General features: G+C 40.3%; 1 protein-coding gene across 1 annotated transcript in view; it reads left to right on the plus strand.

Annotated features, from left to right (window-relative positions):
- LOC138762473 (voltage-gated inwardly rectifying potassium channel KCNH7-like) overlaps window positions 1-25,665 on the plus strand; it is a 192,670-nt gene that overhangs the window by 125,091 nt on the left and 41,914 nt on the right. Inside the window, exons 7-8 of the mRNA XM_069936229.1 lie at window positions 90-489; window positions 12,371-12,570. Coding sequence (XP_069792330.1) covers window positions 90-489; window positions 12,371-12,570 — 600 coding nt within the window. The remainder of the gene's footprint in view (window positions 1-89; window positions 490-12,370; window positions 12,571-25,665) is intronic.

Consider the following 25,665-nt stretch of genomic DNA (forward strand, 5'->3'; position numbering starts at 1 on the left):
AATTATTGGACATGCAGTTCCAATTCAAGGAATTTGAAAAAGACTGTAATCACTTTCCATGATCACTCATAAGTTTCCTGTTTTGACAGACTACAACATTAATTGGCCTCCTGAAGACAGCACGCCTGCTGCGCTTGGTGAGGGTTGCCCGTAAACTAGACCGTTACTCCGAATATGGGGCTGCTGTTTTGATGTTGCTTATGTGCATATTTGCTTTGATTGCTCACTGGCTCGCTTGCATTTGGTACGCCATCGGGAATGTGGAGCGGCCATACCTGGTGCACAAGATTGGCTGGTTGGATTCTTTAGGAGAACAAATAGAGAAACGATATAATTACAGTGATGCCAGCTCTGGACCATCCATCAAAGATAAATATGTGACAGCACTCTACTTCACATTCAGTAGCTTGACAAGTGTTGGTTTTGGGAATGTATCGCCCAACACCAACTCAGAGAAGATCTTTTCCATATGTGTCATGCTTATTGGCTGTAAGTAATCCCTACTATTTACATTTTTCTTAGTACTCAACCATCAGAAAGAATGTTAATCTCTTAATGTGACCAACTGGAGAAATATTAGTTCTAAAACATTGGTATCCTCATTCATAAAATGTCTGTTAGATGATTTTTTTTGATTAAATTTAAAAATTGTAGTTTCACTTTTGGGATTACATTCAAATATGACAAATATTCTTTTAAAGGAAGTGGTCATAAAACATAAGCTAACTTACAAAATGAGGGAATATCTAAATGTATTACACATTCATTTCCTGACATTATATGCCATTTACAGCATATTAAACCAATACATTTGAATGGAATTCATGCTTGTAAGTAACAAAAATATGACACATTAATGTTCAAGCCTCTGAGCTGAGTTTTAATGTGCTTCAGGCTACCATCTAGTGGCGATATTACAATATGTAGGCTACACAGTATACAACATCTAGAATCACCACTGTGTTTCAAACTCTATTGTATAATTTTCAATAATAAACCTTTCTGATCACTCTAAATGCTGCTCTGCAAAAGTTACGAACTAACTTACCTAAATTGCATGTGTGCTTAATAATATTCACAAAAAGGAAGAACGTGAAAATGGTGGGTAAACAATTAAGAAATATACATAACTGCACAACTATATTTCTAGAACAATGAGGATCCTTTATAGAAAGAACAAAATATAATAGGGAATTTTTAAAAACTGAGGTAATAAATGATTATGCATTATTAGAAAAAGGGTGTAATCAAGGGTCTAACGATTGTGAGAGCTTCAAGTAATTGGCTGGAATAGGTAGAGAAATGTTTGTAATTACCCATATAACTACAACATTTCCCTACGTCAATTTTAGGGTACCTACCCAAACACAAAAATTCCTTAGGTTGGGCCATTTGGTCATAATGGTTTTGTAAACTGTGCCCAGATGCAAAATTCCTAATGGAGTTCATTAGGAAAGCTCAAATACGTGCCAATTCTAGGCACCTACCTGGAGTGACTTGCACCAGATTGGTTCTAGCCCAGGGATATTGTCTCCACCGATTTTAATGGAGGGGAATGGGTTTGAGTAATATAGATGAGTCTGAGTTGATTTATATTTTTAAATTGTTAAGGGTAATTGTTTTTCTTTAAATATTTCTTTCAATTTCATGGGCCAGAAGTTGTTGGATATAGCCAACAGCTTCTTACTGAACTGCCAGTACTTTTCTACACTTCCAAGTTCAGGATTCTGAAGTGAATGCAAAAGTCTCAAACTTTCTGGCTGCTCTTCAGTAGCAATTTCTTGACAACTCTCCAGAGTTAAATTCCACATGGAATTCGGCAGTGGTAAAAGTGAAACTACCTTGGGAAATGTGCTCACTGAAGTTGCAGCTGGTTAGACATAGTGCAGTAATGGCGAGTCCATTCAATGCTGTGGAAAGGAAAGCTTTGAGCAATGTAAGTATAAGGCAATTTACATTAATTGCGATTTGTAATATTTAAGTCTTTCAATTAATTTTATATTTTTTTAATTGATATACAAATTTAAAATGTTACAATTGTTTCATATATTTTTAATAAGCTTTGAATGATTTTGAATGTTTCTGACCCTTGGGGTATTCAGAGACAATTATTGTCCTGGATGTGTATGACATCTTGTTAAGCTGGGTGAAGGTTTAGTCTGCTCTCAAACTGTTGGTCAGATTTTTTTTGGGTGGAGCTTATTTTAGTCCACTCACATAACAATGTTACATGGGTAAGGATCATTTCAAATCAATTGACGCTTTCCAGCAAGTCTGCATTTAAGGACCAGCAGAAGGTAAATACATTTTACCATATAGATCTTGCTAATATCAGTGGCATCAGCACTGAGCTGAGAATGTTGATACCTTTGATGTCAGCAAGGTCTGGCACAATAACTTCTCGTTTTATTTTCAGCTGGTTCATGAATAGGGCTTGTTCTGCCCATCTCTGCCACCCATCTGCACCCTCAGCACTCCTTTCACTCATAGCGTCCCAGTCCAGAAGGTCCTGCTGTTACTCAAGGTTCACCAGTGAGGATTAAACCGAAGCTGCTCTAAGTATACAAATTAAATACAGCTTTTTCATAAGTTAGCACGAATTGTGGGCATCTTGCCACTGACACAAAATATATCCTTAAAAAATTAGAAATTACTAGAGAAATTGAGATTAAAAGCATCACAGGCAAAATAACATAAATAGCAGAATTCTAAAAAAGTTAACTGCAGAGGTGGATGCTTCAGGACTGATCCTTCCAACATGCTCTCCATTTGCAAATAACCCCACCTGTTTGGAAAATAGCAATTGTAAAAATTCAAGAAAGGAAGGAAAGAGAAAGTATCGAACTTTAGTTAGTCTGTCATTTGTTGTCAGAGTATTGGAGTTATTGTCTAAAGATGTTTTTAAAGGACATGTCAAAAATAATGTTCGTAGGTAAATCAGGACAACACTGCATTTGGATAATAAAGCAGAATTTTTGTGAAGAGGCAAAGATCTGAGGGTAGAACCATGGATCTGGTGCATTTGGTGGTACATTGATAAGCTGCCACACTTAGAGGTTACACTTGAAAGGGCTCTTGAGGTTGAGGATAATGTGTGTAGTTTGAAACTCAAGACCAAAATTCTGACAACTCCCATGGTCCAACATGTTTGGAGTAAAGTTAAATTTAGACATACAGCACAATAATAGGCCATTTTGGCCCTTCTGTCCGTGCTGCCCATTTTACACCCTCTTAACCTACACGCCCATACATTTTTGAATGGTGGGAGGAAACCGAAGCCCCCGGAGTAAACGCATATAAGCACGGGGTGAACATACTGTTGCAGGCTTCTGTTATGTTATTTTTAGTAAAATTACTTTGGGGGTTGGATCAGCTATAGACACTTACAGATAACAACCTTTCTAACAGACACAAAGGCACCTATGTTCCAATAACAAAAAAAAATTGTACACTCAAAGTGAGGTCTCACCAGCGTCCTATAGAGTCTCTTCATTACATCCCTGCTCTTGGTTGTTATTCCTCCAGAAATGAATGTTAACATTGCACTGCTGACTCAACTTGGAGGTTAACCTTTAGGGGATCCTGCACAAGGACTCCCAAGTCCCTTTGCACCTCTAAATTTTGAATTTTCTCCCCATCTAAATAATAGACTTACTATCTATTTCTTGTACCAAAGTGTATGACTGTAGACTTCCCAACATTGTATTTCACCTGCCATCCTTGACCATTTTCCTAGTCTATCCATTTCTCTGCACCCTTTCCTCAGCACCAGCTCTACCACCTATTTTGGGGTCATCTGCAAACTTAGTCACAAAGCTATCTATTCCATTTTATCATTTATATACATTGTAAAAAGAAGCAGCCCAAACAATGACCCCTGCAGAACACCACTGGTAACAGGCAACCAACCCAAATAGGATCCCCTTATTCCCATTCACTGTTTCCTGCTCATTAACCAATGTCCTACCCATGCTAGTATCTTTCCTGAAATTCCACAAGCCCTCATCTTGTGAAACAGCCTCATAGGTGGCACCTTGTTGAAGACCCTTTTGAAAGTCCAAGTGCATAACATCCATTGCTGTTTCCTTGTTTGTTATCTCCTTGAAAAATTGTAGTAGGTTTGTCAGGCATGATTTTCCTTCAAAGAAACCATGCTGACATGGACCCATCTTGTGATGCTCCTCTAGGTTCTCCATAATCTCATTTTAACAACTGATTCCAACATCTTCCCAACCACTGACGTCAGGCTAATAGGTCTATAGTTTTCTTTCTGCTGCCTCCTTCCCTTCTTAAACAGCAGATTGACATTTGTTCTTCTCTGGTCCTCTGGAACCATGCCAGAATACATCGATTCCTGGAAGATCATTATCAATGCCACCACGATCACAGCAACTCTTCAGAACTCAAGGGTTTATTCCATCCAGTCTGGAAGGCTTATCTAACCTTAGACCATGTAACTTCATAAGTACCTTCTCTCTCATGAACTTGACAGCACTTACTTCAATTCCCAGAGACCCTTGAGAGCCTGGTAAACTACTAATGTCTTCTACCATAATGACTAATCCAAAATATTCATTTAGTTCCTCTGCCATCTCCTCATCTCCCTTTACAATTACTCCAGTGTCATTTTCTACAAGTTCAATACCTACTCTTGTTTCTCCTTTGTTCTTTATATATTAAAGCTTTTAGAATCCTTTTTGATATTACTTGCTAACCTCCTTTCATAATTCTCTTTTACTTCCTAATCACCTTTTTAATTGCCTTCTCCAAATTTTTAAAAGTTTCCCAATCCTCTATCTTCCCACTATTTTTTCTTCCTTGTCTGCCCTCTCTTTTGCTTTTATTTTGGTTTTAACTTCCCTTATCAGCCACAATTGGCTCATTTTTCCATTCACAAATTTCTTTCACTTTGGTATGTGCCTGTCCTGCACTTTCCTCATTTTTTTTTTTGCAGAAACTCCAGCTGATCTGCTGTCTTCCCCCTAATAATATGTTTTACCATTCGACTTTGGCCAGATCCTCACTCATGCGACTCTAATTTCCTTTACTCCACTGAAATATCTACACATCAGACTTTAGCCTTTCCTTTCAAAAATTCACAGTGAATGTAATCATATTATGGTCGTTGCTCCCTAAGGGTCCCTTTACCTTAAGCTCTCTAATCATCTCTGGTTCATTTGATAGCACCCAGTCCAAAATAGCTGCTCCCCAGGTGGGCCCGTAGACAAGCTACACCAAGCCATCCCTTAGGCATTCCACAAACTCTCCCTTCCGGGATCCCATCCCCACCTGACTTTCCCAATCTACTTTCATGTTAAAATCCCCCATGATTATTGTAACGTTGTCCTTCTGACATGAGTTTTTTTTCATTATTTCCTGTTGTAATTTGTAGTCCACTGTTTGGAGGCCTGTATATAACTGCCATAAAGGTCCTTTTACCTTTACCATTTCTTCACTCAACCCATAAGGATTCTACCCTTTGGATCCTATATCACTTCTTACTAATGATTTGATATTGTTTTTTACCAGCAGAGCCACATCACCCCTTCTGCCTATCTGCCTATCCTTACAATACACTGTATATCCTTGGATGTTCAGATCCAAATGGCACCCATCCTTTAGCTACGACTCAGTAATGGTCACATCGTACCCTCCAATCTGTAATTGCACTGCAAGATCATCCACCACGTTTCTAATGCTACATGCATTTAAATATAATACCTTTAGACCAGTTCTTGTATGCACTGTGTCTCTGTCATCCCTCTGGTTGGGAGACAGATGAGGAATAGATGGATTTTCATGCAATTGGCAGCAGGCTGTTCCTAATGAGACCTTACAAGAATTATATGAATGACATGGATGACAAAGGCAAAGTGTAAGGCATCCAAGTAGTGTGGCAAAACCACTTGAGGATGAGAGCAATGAAGAGATCATTAAAAAAAAAACTCTATGGGAGACTATGCATGTTAAGGGAATTGACAGGTAGATAGGACGGTATAGTTGGCGAAGTGGTTAGCGCAACACCTTTACAGCACCAGCGATCAGGACCCGTGTTTGAATCCTCTGCTGTCTGCAAGAAGTTTGTACATTCTCCCCATGACTGCATGGGTTTTCCCCAGAGAGTCTGGTTTCCTCCCATCATTCAAAACGTACACGAGGTTATAGATTAATTGTAAATTGGGCAGCATGGACTCATGGGCAGAAATGGTCCGTTACCATGCTGTAATTCTAAATTGAAAATTTATCAGTGGAGAATATGAGACTATTCACTGTTGTGTGAATCATAGAAAAAAATTGATTGCCTAGAATTTTATCAAAGGTGCATTAAACAGAATTGGACTAATTGCTTGACAAATCAATAAAACCATCGGCCCAAAGCTAATAGCAGAATAAGTAAATTACCTAAAATGGTAATATACTTAAAATGGACTTGCAATACTAGCCTGGCTTCTGCTCAGATTTCTCAACCTTGTGTCCCTCAGAGACAGGGTCCATGGATCTGCTAGAAGGACATCATATATCATACCATACTGAAAATTATAGAAGTGGTATTCAGACAGGTGTTAAACGTCCTTGAACACTGCTTTAATTATTGCATATCAAGTTAAAAGAGGAGCTTAAAATAAAGTCTATGTTGTGTGATATAACCATAATTACAGTACGGAAGCAGGCCATCTCAGCCCCTCTAGTCTGCACTGATTTAAATGATCTTCTCTACCTGCTCCCTGTCCATAATCCTCCAATCCCCTCACATCCATGCACTTATCCAACCTCCTCTTAAATTACAAAAGTAACCCTGCTGCAGCCACCTATTCCGGAAGGTAATTTCACTCAGCCACCACTCTCTGAGTGAAGAAGCTTCCTCTCATGTTACTTGTAAACTTTTGTCCTTAACTTATGACCCCTCATTCCAATCTCACCTACCATCAAGGGGAAGAATTTATTCAGATCTACTCTATCTATCCCCCTCCTAATTTTAATACCACTATTAAATCTACCCTCAACCTTCTATGCTCCAATGAATAAAGACCTAGTCTACTCAATCTTTCTTTGTATTCTAGATACTGCAATCCAGGCATCATTTTAGATAATCTTCTCTGCACCCTCTCTACCTTCTTGATATTCTTCCTATATTTTGGGGACACAGTATAGGTGTACAATCCTTTATCCGGACATCTAACATCCGGAAAGCTCCAAAAACAGGTGAGGGGAGAAAGACAGCAGTGCGAGTCGGGTGGGCGAGGAGGAGAGACCGGCAGCGCGAGTCAAGCAGGCTAGAGACAGTCAGCTCAAATTGGGTGGGTGAGGGGGAGAGACCGGCAGCGTGATTTGGGTGGATGAGAGACCAGCAGCGCGAGTCAAGCAGGCTAGAGACAGTCAGCTCGAGTTGGGCGGGTGAGGGGGAGAGACCGGCAGCGTGAATCGGGTAGATGAGAGACCAGCAGCGCAAGTCGGGTAAGTGGGCGAGACAGCAGTGTGACTGGAAGGGGGTGGGGGTGGATAAGGCAGCACAATTCAAGTAGGCTTAAATCTGGCTTTCCGAAATCCGGAAAAATCCAAAATTCAGAACACACTATCCCCCAAGGGTTCTGGATAAAGGATTGTGTACCTGTATTCAAATTTGGCCTCCCCAATGCCTTGAACAGATACAACATCATCTCCCAGCTCCCATATTTTATGCTTTGATTTATAAAGGCCAGCATACCAAAAACCTTCTTCACCACCCATCTACATGAGAATCCACTTTCAAAGAATGTTGAACCATTATTCCAAGATCTCTCTGTTCCTCTGCATTCCTCAATGCCCTCCCCTTCACTGCCCATGTCCTGTTTTGATTATTCTTCCCAAAATGAAGCACTTCACACTTATCGACATTAAACTCCATCTGCCACCTTTCAGCCCACTGATACACTGCCAGGCCTTTTGACTTAAGGGCCAGGAGGATTGTCTTCCAAATGGTGGTGTTTTCTCGCTCCACATGGCTGTTTCCCCTGGGGTTACAGCTTGTGGTCCTATTAGTGGCTATTCCTCTAGCCAACAGATACTGCCGCAGCTCGTCACTCATGAATGAGAACCCTATCACTATGAATATAATCCGGGTACCCAAAGTGGGTGAATATGCTGTAGAGTGCCCTGATAACTGTGGCACATGTCATGTCAGGACAAGGGATGGCAAATGGGAATCTGGAGAACTCATCTATGACGTTAAAGAAATAGACGTTCCTATTGGTTGAGGTCAGAGGTCCCTTGAAATCAACGCTCAGTCGTTCAAAGGGGTGCATGGTCTTGATGAGGTGTGCCTTGTCAGGCCTGAAGAACTGCGATTTACATTCCACGCAGACCCAACAGTGTCTGGTCAGGGACCTGACGTCCTCAATGGAGTATGGGAGGTTCTGGGCTTTTATGAAGTGGAACAACCTCGTGATTCTAGGGTGGCAGAGGTCATCATGGAGGGACTGGAGGTGGTTGAGATGTGCGCTGGTGCATGTCCCCTGGGATCAGGCGGATCATTGAGTTTGCCCGGCCGGTACAGGATATCATAGTTATAGGTGGAGAGTTCGATTCTCCACCTCAGGATTTTATCATTCTTGATTTTACCCCGCAGTTTTCTGTTAAACATGAAGGCGACCGTTCCTTGGTCCGTCAGCATGGTAAATCTTTTCCCAGACAGGTAGTGATGCCAGTAGCACATGGCCTCAACGATCGCCTGTACCTTCTTCTCGTCTGAGGAGTGCGGGGTAAAAAATGCTGTTGGCCTGCCTGCCTGGTTGTGAGTGGCAGCCAGCACGAAGTCAGAGGCATTGCTCTCCACATGGAATGGGATGGATTCGTCCACAGTAGGCATCGTGGCTTTAGTGATGTCTTCTTTAATTTGGTTGAATGCTGCCCGGGCTTCTACCGATAAGGGGAAGCTTGTGGACCTTACTAAGGGGTAGGCTTTATCGGCATAATTGGGCACTCATTGGGCAGAATAAGAAAGGAACCCCAGGCACCGTCTCAGTGCCTTGAGGTTGTGTGGTATCGGGAGCTCCATAAGGGGATACATTCAGTCAGGGTCAGGGGCAATGACACCATGCGCCACGACACATTCAAGGAGAGCCAGGCAAATGGTACTAAACACACACTTCTCCTTGTTATAAGTCAGATTATGGAACTTGGCTATGCTGAGAAATTTTGTCAGGTTGCATCTTGGTCCTGCTGGTCATGGCCACAGATGGTGATATTGTCAAGGTATGGGAACGTCACTGTCAGTTTATGCCTGTCTACCATCCGATCCATCTCCCTTTGGAACACTGAGACCCCGTTGGTGATTCCGAAGGGCACACTGAGGAAGTGATAGAGTGTGCTATCTGCTTCGAAGGCAGGGTATTTGCAGTTCCCTGGGCGAAGGTTGTATTCCAACTTCGGGTCAATCGTGGAGTACACTTTGTACTGGGCTATTTTATTGACCATATCAGCTATCCGGGGGAGGGGGTAAGCATCTGGCTGTGAAGCAGTTGACGATCTGGCTGTAAACAATAACTATACAGGGCTTGCTTCCACCCCTGACCACCACAACTTGTGCTCATCAAGGGCTTGAACTGGGAGCTGTGATCCCCTCCGCCAGGAGTTGCTGCACCTCGGAATTTATAAATGTCAGATCCTCAGTGCTATATTGCCAGCTTTTCATCGCAGTGGGCCTGCAGGTTCTAGATAATGACGGAGGGGTGGAGAGGTCACGGGGGGAAGGGGGGGCAGCTACCAGGGGGAAGGGGCTGTGTGTCGGGGGTTGTGTATTGTTATGAGTGGTTGTGGTCCTCCGAACGCCATCGTCATGCTCCTAAACTGGCTCTGGAAATCAAAGCCCAGGAGTATTGACCTGATAACCTCAATTTCCATCATTGAGTGGGCAATCAGATCCTGGTTCAGAGACATGGAGGCCAGGATCGGGTTGTTGTCATCGCTGTCAGAGGGGAGGCCCAACCGGTAAGATGGCGACCTCCATATTGACCACGCTGTCACATCAGAGGAAAGAAGAAGGAAGTGACATCGTCCGGGCGGTGGAAGGTAGAGGTGACGTCATCCAAGAGGGCGAAGGAGACAAGTGTGAAGGTCCATATAAAGCGGCTGTTGCCGAACCAAGGGGGGGGTGGCGGTGCGGGTATCAAAAGTCCGGATGGAGGAGCTGTTGACTGCCCTCAGTACTGAACCTTTCTTGCCGTTGAAGGTGTCAAGGCCTGCGGGGGGTAGGACGCTTATTTCAGCGCCAGTGTCAACAAGGAAATGCCTATCCAACAAGGAGTCCAAGATGTAGAGGAGGCTATCACAAGGGCCAACCACCACAGTCATCAATGACAGTTGGCCAGGGAGTTTCCCGGAAACCCGCAGGGTGGGTAGCATGATGGTATCAGAATTGTCCCAGGGTATTAACTTGCCTCTCCACTGACCTTGATCTTGCTGGAGGCTGTTCATGGAGCTTGCTAAAGTGGTCTTTGATGGTGGTGGTATCCTTCTTCGCTCTCCAGAGCATGTATGCCTGGGCTGTGACCCTCCAAGGGTCACTAAGTCCTCAACCGTGAGCAAGAGCCAGATATCCTTAGGCAACTTCTCCAGAAAGATCTGCTCAAAGAGCAGGCAAGGCTTGTGGCCCTCGGTTAGAGTGAGCATCTCCCTCATTAGGGCAGAAGGGACCCTGTCCCCCAATCTGCCCCTATACAGCAATTGGGCAGCTTGCCTGCACCGGGAGAGCCTGAAAGTGCAGGTTAACAGCTCTTTGAGGGCCACGTATTTGTCTTGCTCCAGAGGCTGTCATAGGAAATCCACAACCCTCACCGCTGTGTCCTGATCAAGGATGATCACGACAGAAGTAGTTGGTCTCATTGGCGGCGATGTATCAAAGTTGGAACTGAGCCTTGGCCTGCTCAAACCACACATGTGGCTATGACATCCAAAGCATTGGGAGCCTGAGAGAGACCACATGGATGGTTGCTGGCTCTGCCTGGTCCATCATCTTTGGGTCCAACTACTATTTGGATCTGTCCCGGTCACCAATGTAGCATTTGTGCTAATCAGTATGGAAAAAACGACATGCACACCAAAGCCTTGAAGTTGAGACTGGTTTATTGCTCTGGCCAACGTGTTTATATGGACCCCAGGCGCTGACATCAAGGCCCCGCGTCAACAGAGTGCCGGCCTGGGATTGGCCAGTGTTCTCCGGCACAGTTCCTTGACTTCCTGCCATGCAGGAGGTCATCTGAGATAATGGCTGATGTCGCCATGTTCACCAGCCATTTTGTGGGACGGTCCGCATCTCCATGCGCAGGCTGCCACAACTTCTTAATTATCTTTGAAAAGCTGAAGTTTACTTTGTTTAATGTCAGCACAGACTGGATACAATAAGTTAACCAAACTACCTGATTTGTATGGAGAATTTCTATATTTTTTTAATATTAATTAGTTTATTTTTACAGTGCGACTCAAAAAGTTAACTGAAGGTATCTTTTTAAAACAAATTGACTTTTTCAATGATACTACCTAGCATGTAAGGAATAGATATAGAAATAAAAGAGAACTTTCAAGATTGAAAATGAAAAAAGCATTAGAAATGGGAAATGGCATGCGGATTGGATTCAAATGACTAAATTAGAGTTATCTTGGGAATTATTGTTGCTTTAATAACTGCCAATGTTATAGAATTTGAGCTTTCCAAGAAAATGTTCAAAATATACACTTTCTATTTATTAGATCACATCAAAATATTGTATTGTATTTACACTAATGGTGGTACAATTTCAGCAAAATATTCTAGTGCCCATGGTGCACATACATGTAGATATTCTGACATTGAAATAATATTGGTCAGGTCCAGGTACACAGAAGTGCTCTGCTTCACATATCATGGCAGATAATTTCTTCAAATGCTTTTCCAAGCTGCTTCAATTCATGGCAATATCATTCAGGTTGACAGCTAACATGGAGAGGCTTGCATCATTTGTAGATCCTCAAAATTTCAACTGTAGCTCTTTCATATCTTCCAATAACTTATAAGAAAAAATTGTAGAAAAATGAGAATATATCTCAATTATTATTATTTACATGATCAATCATGTTTAAATCTATAAATTCTTCTACAACGTGATTCTGGAAATTATTGCAATAAGGTGATGACAATTGGGTGTCCAAATGACAGAGGTTAATATGGTATGGTTTAAATTTATTGAAAAAAAAATTAAATCTAACTACTTCTAAATTATCAGGCATATATGAAAAACATTTATTTTAATATTTCAAACTGTTTAAGTCACCTGATACAATATAATCAGAAAAAAACTTCAAAGAAATGTGTATTCTTTAACTTGTCTGACTGAGTCTATGTTTTCTTCTTGACCAGCCCTAATGTACGCCAGTATCTTTGGTAATGTCTCAGCAATTATCCAAAGGTTGTATTCTGGAACAGCAAGGTATCACATGCAAATGCTTCGAGTCAAGGAATTCATACGCTTTCATCAGATTCCCAACCCTCTCCGTCAGAGGCTAGAGGAATACTTCCAACATGCTTGGACATACACAAATGGCATAGATATGAATATGGTATGTGCATAGTTCCGTTTTTTTGAGAAAGAACTGTGGTTGACAATCCTGTAAATAATGAATCTGACAGTAGCGAAAAGAAGGATTTGGAAATGCAGACACACAGGAAGCTGTAGTCTACCTGTCAATATACGACAAATAAAGGTTAAAAGATATGCGGAGAACAGCTACTGCCACTAATTATTCAGTATTTCATTGCAATAAATTGGGGTTCTGCAATTCAGATTAAATTGCGCTTTTTTTTTAAATCTGAGAAAATGCATATGTAGTAACAAATATTATGTAGTCCATTAGAATTCTGTTACAGCATTAAATCACAATCTGTTTTATTTTCTTATTCATAACCTGTGTGATAAAATGTTGAAGAAACTGACGTTTTCATTCAAGATTTACATCTGAATGTTTTTTACATGTTTAAAAAGCAATGTGTGAGATCCAGTCAGAGCTGTCAGAGCTGTCAGTTGTAGAAGGTAATTTCCTGACTATGTGGGACACCTATGCCTAATAGTATCACTGCAAACACCATTTGAAGACTTGAATTTAAGTAGAATGACAGCACTGAGGACATAATGCTACATTAGCTACTACAGAAACTTCCTGGTGTTTTGACATCAGCCTCCAATTTACTGGTAATATGGAATTAGCAGAATTTTAAGTGCATTACAATTTTATCTTGTTGAGGATAAAATAGCTGATAGTTAAGGATAATTTTGCATATGTGTCAGGATATTTTTCATTCCTATAATTAATAATGTGTGGAAATAAAAAAGAGCTTTACATTTTGGAAATCAGTTCACGGTTTATTTCAGATTATTTTACATTTATTTTAGATGTGATAGATCAGGGGGTAAAAAAGGGGGAGGAGTTGCTCTGCTTGTTAAGGAGGACATTACTGCCGTGAGGTGGCAAGATGGTCTGGAGGGATTGTCCAGTGAGGCTGTTTGGGTGGAATTGAGGGGTGAAGGAGACATGAGGGTGCTAATAGGGGTGTATTACAGACCACCAAATGGGTCAAGAAAACTAGAGGAACAAATGTGTAGAGAGATAACGTATATGTGTGAGAATCATAAGGTAGTGATCATGGGAGATTTTTAACTTCCCTCACATTGATTGGGATACCCATACAGTTAGAAGGCTGGATGGGCTAGAGTTCGTTAAATGTATTCAAGATTGTTTTCTGAATCAATTAGTAGAAGAACCGACTCGGGACGGTGTAATACTGGATCTCCTGTTAGGGAATGAGCTAGGTCAGGTATCAGACATTAATGTTGGAGATCCAATTGGGTCTAGTGATCATAATTCTGTTAGTTTTAAGGTAGTTTTAGGGAGGAGCAAGGAGGGGCCTAAAGTTAAGGTTCTGGATTGGAGAAGAGCAAATTTCGAAGGAATAAGAAGGGATTTGGGGAGTATTGAATGGGACAGGATATTTTCAGGTGAGGGTGTAAATGAGCAATGGAGGATATTCAAAAAAGAAATTTTGAGGGTACAGAGTAGTTATGTCTCAGTGAGGATCAAAGGAAAGGCTGGAAGTCATAGGGAGGCTTGGTTTTCGAGGAATATTGGAAATTTGGTTAGGAGAAAAAGGGAGGTGTACAAGAGGTATAAAGAACAGAGAGCTGACAATTTGAAGGAGGACTACAAGGAGTGTAGAAGGAATCTTAAGAAAGAAATTAGAAAGGTCAAAAAAAGGCACGAAGAAGCTTTGGCAGACAGAGTAAAAATAAATCCAAAGGGTTTCTGTAAGTACATTAAAAGTAAAAGATTAGTGAGGGATAAAATTGGACCCCTTGTAGATAGTGAGGGTAGGCTGAGTGAGAAGTCAGAGGAAATGGGGGAAATTTTGAATGATTTCTTTGCCTCGGTATTCACTAGGGAAAAAAATATTGAACCAGTTGAGGTAAAGAAAAATAGTGGGGAGGTAATGAAGCATATAAGGATAACCGAGGAGGTAGTGATGGCTGTGTTGAAAAAGATAAAAGTGGATAAATCTCCGGGACCGGACAAAATATTCCCAAGGACACTCAGGGAGGCTTGTGGACAGATAGTGGGGCCATTAACAGAGATATTTAGGATGTCACTGGCCATGGGGGTAGTGCCAAAGGATTAGAGGGTGGCGCATGTGGTTCCGCTGTTTAAGAAAGGGTCTGAATATAAACCTGGGAATTATAGGCCCGTGAGTCTGACGTCTGTGGTGGGCAAGTTGATGGAAAGTGTTCTGAGGGATGGTATTTACAATTATTTGGAGGTACAGGGATTGCTAGGGAGTAATCAGCATGGTTTTGTCAGGGGTAGATCATGCTTGACAAACCTGATTGAGTTTTTCGAGGGGGTTACAAAAAAGGTTGATGAAGGGAAAGCTGTGGATGTTGTCTATTTAGACTTTAGTAAAGCTTTTGACAAAGTTCCCCACAGGAGGTTAGGAAAAAAGGTGGAGGCATTAGGTATAAATGAGGAGGTAGTGAAATGTATTCAACAATGGTTGGATGGGACGTGTCAGAGTGTAGTGGTAGAAAATTGTTTGTCCAATTGGAGGCCAGTGACTAGTGGAGTTCCTCAGGGATCGATCCTCGGTCCACTATTGTTTGTTATATATAATAACGATCTGGAAGTAGAGGTGGAGAATTGGATAAGCAAGTTTGCGGATGATACAAAGATTGGTGGTGTTGTGGACAATGAGGAAGATTACCGTAGATTAAAAGGTGATTTAGGAAGGCTGGAGGTGTGGGATGAGAAATGGCTGATGGAATTTAATACAGATAAGTGTGAGGTGTTACATTTTGGAAAGGCAAATCTAAATAGCTCATATGCATTAAATGGTAGGCTATTGAGATGTGCAGAGCAACAAAGGGATTTAGGAGTTGTGGTAAATAGTACCCTCAAGGCTGATACTCAGGTAGATGGTGTGGTGAAGAATGTTGGCTTTCATAAATCGGAGTATTGAATTCAAGAGTAGGGAGGTTATGATGAAATTGTACAAGGCATTGGTGAGGCCAAATTTGAAGAACTGTGTACAGTTTTGGTCACCAAATTATAGGAAAGATATAAACAAAATAGAGAGAGTGCAGAGAAGGTTCACGAGAATGTTGACAGGATTTCAAAGTTTGAGTTACAGGGAAAGGTTGTGCAGACTGGGGCTTTTTTCTCTGGAGCGTAGAAGATTGAGAGGGGACTTGATAGAGGTGTTTAAGATTTTAAAAGGGACAGACAGAGTAAACGTGGATAGGCTTTTTCAATTAAGAGTGGGAGAGATTCAAACTAGAGGGCATGGTTTAAGATTGAAGGGGGAAAATTATAAGGGGAACATGAGGGGAAATTTCTTTACGCAAAGGGTGGTGGGGATGTGGAATGAGCTTCCAACAGATGTGGTCGAGGCGGGATCATTGGTTACATTTAAGGAAAGACTAGATAGTTACATGGATAGGAGAGGACTGGAGGGGTATGGACCGGGTGCTGGTCAGTGGGACTAGGAGGGTGGGGATTTGTAACGGCATGGACTAGTAGGGCCGAACTGGCCTGTTCTGTGCTGTAAGTGGTTATATGGTTATATGGTTTTAAAGAACAGATGTGATATCAATGAGCTAAATATCCATTTTTTTGAATGGAGCCTGTTTAAGGGGTTTGGTTTATGTATCTTTCCTTGTTCAATGGGCAATTTACCTACAGATCACAAAGGACAAATATACTACACAAATTGTCGACTCCAGGACTTTTGAAAAAAAATTTCTTTTGCTGGAAAAGTATCTTCCCTCCTGCTGTGGTTCATTAAGCTCTCGCTTGGATCTCCTCCATTTTCCACACTTCTGTTCTTACACTGCCTCCCCCCTCAAAAAAAAAGGATAGAGTTCCCTTGGCCCTTACTGTTCACTGTCCCAACCTTAGCATCCAGCACATCATTCTCTGACATTTCCACCAGGCACAACGTGATTCTATCACATCCTCCCCTCCACCCCTTTCTGCTTACTGCAGGGTCTGCCTTTGCCATGACTATCTGGTTCGCATCCCTCCTAGGCACTTTCCCTGCAACCTTGTTACACTTGTTCCTACATCTCCTCCCTTATTCCACCCAGAGACTTCCAGTTGAGACAAAAATTCACATCCTCCTCCTCCAAAAAGGGTTTGAAAGCAAAGAATGAGAAGTACTGCAAAACTGAGAAACAGTATAAGTTAGCAAGCGTTGATGTGCTGTGAATTTTGGACAGCATCACGTTTATTGAAGCAGAATAAAGCTGTGTAATCATACAAGAAAGTAATTACATCCAGACGTAGCTAGCATATGCATATTTAAGGGTATCACCAGTAAATTATCCACTACATTTCTGTGTAATGACATGTTTTGAATCATCTTATCATGTTTTAAATCCCACTATAAGAATTACCGGACTAGAAAGAAAATAAATGTGATGAAACATTTAATTACTTGCTGTACTTATAAAAACTTATCTCTTCCTTATCTGCTTCACAACTTAAAAATTGGAATTACTCAACCCCCCGCCTCTGGTAAGAACAGGAGGTATATGTCATTGTTGTATACAAATATGGAAAACACCATTGTTTAATATTGCAGCTTACTGAACTCCTTTGAGTTTTTATATTTAATTTGAGGTTTCTGCATGAGCCTGTAGTTAAGTCTTGAACTATAAAGTCATGGGGTAAAGTAAATTGTGGGAGTGAAGTATATGACAGAGATAACAAAAACAAATTACAACATTATCTCACAAATTGGTTGTTACTTGAGAAAGAGATTTCATCCCACAGTCCACATTACCCATGTCCACTTATTTCAGTGTGAATATGGCTTGTGACACATAGATCTTCTTTAAAGCACTCTCATTTTAACATTATGACAATGAACAAGATGGTTTGCTTTACCATTGTAACTTACTTTCCATGTCTTAGCGCTGTAAGTTCAAGCCATGTGCATGACAACATTTTTGGATTAACTGCACTGTTGGAGCCTTTAAACCATTGCACACTTATCAGATTTGCATGCTTTTTGAGCTAATTGCTGCCGTATGGTGGGCTAAATCATCAGGGTCCTTAAACATGAAAGTTTGTTATTAAAGTAAATCAAATACAGGAAAACCCAGAATGCATACCTGTGAAAGAAAAAGCAGCCTCCATAGGATTTAACTGAATATGTGATGTGATGCATAAACATGTTGATACTTAAATCAGTGGAAACAAGCTTTACTTTATAAATATAGAAAGGAATATAATCAAAATTTATTCTATTTCAACAAAAACCAATATTTGGAATGTCATTAGATTTACAGTATGCTGACATAAAATACAGAAATGTTACATTTAACTATACATCGACTTATAAGAATAGAACATTGTACTATTTTCCCTGATCAGTACAAATATCATGGACTTGATGACCTGTTCCTATATTGTAATGTTCTATTCTTTGTGCAGGAGTAGGGCCTTTGGACCATAATGTCTGTACTGATCATGGTGCCAAATTAAAATAAGCCTATCTTCTTGCATATAATCCACATGATCTGCATTCTTCCATTCCCTAAAAGTTCATGTGTTTTTTCTAAATGCTTTTTAAACAGCACAATGGTACCTGCTTTCACCAATTCCCTGGCGAACCAAGCACCTCCCATTTTCTGTGTAATACACCTGCCTTGCAAATCTCTTTAAACATACCCCACCCCCCTCCCCATCATAAATCTAGTGCCTGACATTGCCATCTTGGGGGGGAAAAGAGTGTATATCAACCCTATCAATGCATTTCATAATTTTATAAACTTCTATCATGTGTACCATCAGCCTCTGGTTCCTCAGGGAAAACAATTCATGCCTGTACAAACTTTCTTTATAGCTAATATTCTCCCCTCCGAGCTGGGGAACCCCTTCTGTGCCGTCCCCAAATTCACCACATCCTTTCTGTAATCCATCACTGGAGCATTGGCTATTGAGGGGAGACCTGACAGAAGTTAATAAAATTAAAGAAGATAGTAAGGGAGGATGAAAATATAAGATATTAGAGTATAAGTTGAGTTGGGCAAGTTTATAAAGATGTAGGAGGTCGTACTTTTTCCACAGAGTGACAGGGGCTTGGGATGTGCTGCCAGAAGGAGCAAATGTAATAGTGATGTTGAAGAGTCATGAAACAGCAGGGAATGGAGAGATAGGGATCATGTGCATTCGTTTAATCTGGCACTATAGTTAGCACTGCCGTCATGGGGCAAAGGGCCTGTACCTGTCCTGTACTCTTTATGTTCTATACCCTATGTAATCTTCCTTTGGCTTGGCTTCGCGGACCAAGATTTATGGAGGGGGTAAAAAGTCCACGTCAGCTGCAGGCTCGTTTGTGGCTGACAAGTCCGATGCGGGACAGGCAGACACGATTGCAGCGGTTGCAAGGGAAAATTGGTTGGTTGGGGTTGGGTGTTGGGATTTTCCTCCTTTGCCTTTTGTCAGTGAGGTGGGCTCTGCGGTCTTCTTCAAAGGAGGTTGCTGCCCGCCAAACTGTGAGGCGCCAAGATGCACGGTTTGAGGCGTTATCAGCCCACTGGCGGTGGTCAATGTGGCAGGCACCAAGAGATTTCTTTAGGCAGTCCTTGTACCTTTTCTTTGGTGCACCTCTGTCACGGTGGCCAGTGGAGAGCTCGCCATAGAACACGATCTTGGGAAGGCGATGGTCCTCCATTCTGGAGACGTGACCCATCCAGCGCAGCTGGATCTTCAGCAGCGTGGACTCGATGCTGTCGACCTCTGCCATCTCGAGTACTTCGACGTTAGGGGTGTAAGCGCTCCAATGGATGTTGAGGATGGAGCGGAGACAACACTGGTGGAAGCGTTCTAGGAGCCGTAGGTGGTTCCACCTACCACCACCCTATGTAATACACTGACCAGAACTGTACACAGGACACAGGAAATCATGTTTATTTTCCATGCTCTAAAATTGACCATTTATCCCTGAAACTTTAGGAATCAGAATATATTGTAAATTGAATATTTTGTCATTTTTAAATTAAATTTAGGCATAGAGCATGGTAACAGGTCCTTTAGGCCAATTGACCTAGAACCCCCATTACATTTTTGAAGGGTAGAAGGAAAACGCAGCTCCCTGGGAAAACACGCGCAGACATGGGGAGAATGTACTTTTTGCGGGCAGCGCAGTATTTAAACCCCAGTCCCAATCACTGGTGATGTGACAGCATTGTGCTGTCTGCTATGCTAGCCCTGCCATTAATATTAAAGATGCAAGACTTTTCTGCCCTTTGATCTTATGAGCACATTGGCCTGGAATTTGTCATCAGCAACGAAAGAACAGAATTTTTGCTCGTTAAACTAACAGCTACCGGTGCCCCCCAAGAGTTTTTTTGCCAGGTTAGCAGCAGGATTTTGTAGGTATTAAAGAGGATATTTCTGCAGCATCTCTCTGCAATTGATCAGTAGTATTTGTGGGTGGCAAAAAAAACAACAGGGTGTGTCTTCACACACTAAAAAGGTAGAGTATCTTCCTCCATGCAAAATAATATATATGTATTAACCAAAATGGAGAATGATGAAATTAAAAAGTAAAATAAAGTGTATTTGTTAACTTTTCTAAAATCCATGATAATGTTTAAATTCTAAATGAAATCCCCACTAAAACAATTGAATTTTCTAAATGAAATCCCGACTAAAACAATTTTGAATTTGCAAGAAAGTGCTTTGCAGTAATAGAGTCATTACGCTGTTAAATAATTACCTACATCTAAATACACTAGTCTAACATTTTCTGATGCTTTAAGTGACAAATAAATGAGCAAGTACAACTTCATTTTCTTCATTATTTTAATGCTAAATCTTTTAGCAAGATCTCACTAAGGTTTCCAAATGACTCGAGTAAATCCAAAAGACCAATTTCTTGATTTCCACATTTAATTATACGTGCGTGGATACTGGAACATGTATCATTTATTTGACAATGATGGTGAGCATAATTTTTACGACAAAAAATGGACCTGATGCTCTGTCCCATCCCACCAATCTGTGGAGCTATGACACAAAGAGATAAATGTAATAATACCAGAATGGAGTAAACTCCTGATGCACTTTTGTTGGGTAATAAGTTGCTCTGCATGTGCTACCCTGGTTTATTGTGTTCAGTGACCTTAATGTCTTTTGTTGATTTATCTTGTCTTTTGTTCTTCTTTAAAAGAAAAGGAATATTGCAATTTTGGGCTTTGTGTGTTGACCTTGGTTTTTTTGGCAAAAAAAGAAACAGAAACCTCTGTTTTAGATCTATTTAATATGTTTATTTATCTAATTATCTATTTTGCCTCATTTATGTGTTCTCCTCTTTTGTATCAAGATTTTGAGAATATAGATCTTAGTTTTTAAGGGTGAAAGTGATATAATTAAATGGAAGCATTGATCTAATGTTATCTTGATGAATGTGCCCACTGGGTTTCATAAGTATAGCAACCTCCATTTCATCCTTAAGTAAGAGATTATTTTGTGACTACTGGTACCATTTCTATCCCTGTCACAAAAGGACAAAACATGAGGTTTTTCTCCCAGGAAAATTGCACATGGTTATTGAGGCAAACCTCACAAACTCCTATAATAACAACTCAACAATATCATGGTTCAAGGAGGCAGAAATTTACCAGGAGCAGTGTGGCGATGCAAATGCCAATGTTTATTCCCATTTTCTTGATTGCAATATGAAATTTAAAAGGGTTAAATAAATATTCTGTGTTGTTTTAGTCAGAAGTCAAATAATTTTCTTGAACGGCTTAAAATTTGAGTTATTCAGTGGAGCTTCAATAAGGTTCAACAAATTCAGCACTCTCCAAGACAAAGCAGCCCACCACCTTAAATGTTCATTCTTGCCACCACAGGCACAAAATGGCTGCAGAATGTAACACCTGCAAAACCCACTTGAGCTATTCTGACTGGACCTTCCAGACCTGTCATCTGTACCGCTAAGATGGACAAGGACTTCAAACTCATGGCAATTCCATCTCTTGCAGGTTGTCCTCCAAGTTGCTCACCATTTTTGGAATATGTCCAAAGTTGGTTGAAAACCTAAATATCAATTCACAATTTTCCTGGCGTTGGGAATGTAAACAAGAAGACATTTTATCAACTATCTCAATTGCTTCTCCTAAAACCCTAATGATTAGTTATTATAAAATGTTATGAATGTGGCCCCTTTACATCATATCAGGTAGATTAATTTTACATATTGGGGTCACAACAATGGAAAAAAACTCATGGTATGATGCCCACTCATTTCTTTGGTAGACATTAGGCCTCCTGTTGTCATTTTGTTACAAAAAAAAATCAGTTAACCATATTGATTACTTAACGTTCAAGTTCTACCTTGAGTTTTACTCACTGCCATCTAACTTGAATTTAAGCTATGTGCAAAATTTTGAATTGCATTCTTTACAATGACAACGTATAGGTTTTATTTTGCTTTAAAACACAATTCCAAATACCTATAAACCAGTATTTTTTTAAAATCCTTAATGTGTTTAAGGATAACACATTATCCCTGTCTTCCTAGGTTGATGGCATCTGGAATAAGAGTTGAGCCGGCTATGATCAAACAAAACAGGAAATAAAAAGTAGAAAATGTTCGAATTAGGCAGAGTTGTGGGTAGAATAAACTTTCTTGCAATCTCTCAAGACCTAAATATCCAGGAGAAGCATAGATAAACCAATGGCTAGGTTCATTTTCTAAACTTAAATGATGTAGCTTCATGTCACCCTTCAGATGACCGAGGGATGGTGATCGGGGGATCAGAGGCTAGGTAGGAAGTCATGAATAAAGATGTAAATTACGAGGAAAATAGAGGGCACAAAGAGTGATCGGAGGGAGCGGCATCTTTGATGACCAAATGATGGTCCATTTTCATTAAATATGGGGTCTGAAGTTGCACTTTTACTCTTTTTGAATCCACCTGCTGTCTCATATTTTTCATAAACTCAAAAGAGAAAATGCTTGAACCATTCTACTGGTCAGATAGCAGCTACAGAAAGAAGAACAGCCTTCATCAGAGCTGATCAAAAGAGAAAGCAAGTTAGTTTTCAATAGCAGAGAAGATGGCATATGTGGATGGGTAGAAAAAAGGGGGTATCTCTGATATGGTGAGACCAAATAGCTTTACAGGATAATTAAGAAGCCATTAGGATCAGATTAGGATTGATTCTCCTATCAAAGACTTTTTAAATATCAGCCAGTGCTAACATTTTATATTTGCTGCCTCAGGATAAATTAACATCAAAGTGCAAAGTTTCCAGCACCTCTTTTACATGAATACCCTAAAGGCTTTTTCTTTTATCACAATATCAAATGGTGCATTTTATTATTAGAAATAAGCACTCTCCTCCTGTCCACCTTGCTAACCCAGTTAACACCAGAAATTCTAAAATATTAATCTTTAAGTTTTTGGCTGATCTGGTGAACATTTCCAACTCTCGTGTTTACAGCTTAATAGCTCATATTTAATTCTCATTTGATTAATTGATTTCTTGAGAGAAAAGCCAAATGTGTATATGAAATCCCATCAAGCAATGAGAAAGACCAATTGCTTAAAATCCCTTCTCTAAATCTATTATGCAATAATTCAGGGTTAAATTAAGCAAGGATTTGTTTGCATCATCAATCACATTTTCAATTAACCTGTTTATTTAAAAAGCAATATATTCTGACATTGGATAGTGTGGAAAAGCCAAATCCCCCAAAAAAAGTTTTAGCCAGTTGCTATTAAGAATAATGTGCAGTTTTACTGGCTATTTGAGAATAAGCTTGTCATTGAATTCCAGAAATTAAAAATGGACTTAAAACAATATATTAGGAGAGCAAAAAGATAAGTTGTTTTTTAACCTTCTCACTTCCACAAAGCAACTGATATAAAACACTGAGATTTAATTGTTAGTTTTGACAGGGAATCTCTATTCTGTTTTCAACATAGAATTGTACAGTATAGGGGCAGGCCCTTTGGCCATAGGTCTACACTAAGCATGAAGCCCATGCTAAAGTAAACCTCTACTGCTTGCACATGGTGCATATGCCTCTATTCCCTGAATTTTTGTGTATCTATCTAGAATCCTCTTAAATGCTACTATGGTATCTACTTCCACCACTACCCCTGGCATTCTGTTCTCAGCAGGTACCACTCTGTGTAAAAAAAAAAATGCCTTCACATCTCCCTTTCACCCATCACCTTCTATGCATTTCATCTAGTATGTATACCCTGGGAAAAAGAATTGACTGCCTCACATAATTTTATGAACAGGTTATCCCTAAGCATCCCTTACTCCAAAGAAAGCAATCCTAGTTTGTCCAACCTCTCCTTGTAGCTCATAACTTCAAATCCAGCAATACCCTGCTAAGACTTGTCCAACACTTCCACATCCTTCCTGGAAACATACACACTTCATCACAGAAACAAGCCCTTCAGCCCATCTAATTGGTGCTGAATTAATATTCTGCCTAGTTCCAATGACATGGACCACAGCCCTCCATACCTCTCCCATCCATATAAGTGTCAATTTTTTTTAAATGCCACTCTCTGTGTGAAGAAGTTCCCTCTAATGTTCCCTTTAAATATCTGACCTTTCACTCTTAACTTGTATACTTTAGTTCTTGTCTCACCTAACCTCAGTGGGAAAAGCCTGCTTGCATTTACTCTAATAATGGATGACCATAATTGCATAAAATATTCCAAGTGCAACCAAACAAAAATTTTCCAGAACTGCAATATAACTTCCTTACTTTTATACTCAATGCACTGCCAATAAAGCTAAGCACACCACATGCCTTCTTTACCACCTACTTGCTCGGCCATTTTCAAGGATATATGTATGTGAATCCCCCCTCCCCTCCCACCAAGATCCCTCTGTTTATCAATGCTTTTAAGAATCCTGGCATTAATGTACATGTTCCCTTTGTATTTGACCTCACAAATTGAAATTCCTCACATTTGTCCAAATTAAACTCCATCTGCCATTTTCCTGCCCATATCTGTAACAGATGTATATTCTTCTGTATTGTTTGATGACTCTCTATTTGTCCACAGTACCCCAATCTTAGTTTCATCTGCAAACTCTAACACCACCTACCGACTTCATCATCCAAGTTGCAGTATTTATAGATTACAGAGAACAGGGATCCTATCTCTGATCTCTGCAGAACATCAGTGGTCAAGGGCCTTCAGTCAGAATAATACTCTCTGCCACTACCCTCTGCCTCCTATGAGATAAACCAATTCCACAGCCAAACAACCAATTCCCCATGGACTGCAGGCATTTATACCTTTTAGATTGGCATACCATGAGGGACCTTCTCAAATGCCTTACTAAAGTCCATGTAGAACACATCCACTACCTTACCCTTGTCAACCAGCTTTGGCAACTCCTCAAAAAAACCCAATCAGATTTATAAGAAATTATCTGCCCACACAAAGCCATGCTGACTGTTCCTCATCTGACCATGCCTTTCTAAATGTGCATAAATCTTATCCATTTTTCTAAATTTGGACATCATGGAGAAATTCATGAATTTGTATTCATGTTTGGGCAAAGCATCAGAAAATATCTAGCCCATAAAGAGCCAACTTGGAGGAAACTTTGTATCCTGGAAACAGAAGCTCCTCTGAATCACAGTGATTGGTTAATGGGGATCCAGAGAAGAGTCAGGAGCTGAGAATGATGCTTCCAGAGTCTAAGGGTCTTCTTTGAGTGAAGGAAACATGTTACTATAATATTTCATATTTCAGCTGTCTCTGAAATTAAATAGGATTGATCCATTTCATTATCTTACTCAGTATTTCAGTCAATAGCAGTATAATACTTAATTATGAATGTAATTGAAAATTGCCACAAACAAAACTAAAGAAAAATTATCAAATCTCCACAAAGAGATTCAAAGCATTATATGCTTAAAAAAAATGAATCTTTCAAGATATGATAATAGATTATAAAGAAAGGTTGCATCAGTTTACTTGGAAACCTTGCCTCACACTATTTATGCTATGTTATGTAGGACAAGATGTTAATATCCCTTATTGCACTCCTGAGGCCTGCTGCCTCGACTCTGCAGGGTAGCCAAGTAAGTGGTGGCATCTTCTAGGTTAATCA

The sequence above is a fragment of the Narcine bancroftii genome, chromosome 4 (assembly GCF_036971445.1).
Source record: "Narcine bancroftii isolate sNarBan1 chromosome 4, sNarBan1.hap1, whole genome shotgun sequence".
NCBI classification, from domain to species: domain Eukaryota; kingdom Metazoa; phylum Chordata; class Chondrichthyes; order Torpediniformes; family Narcinidae; genus Narcine; species Narcine bancroftii.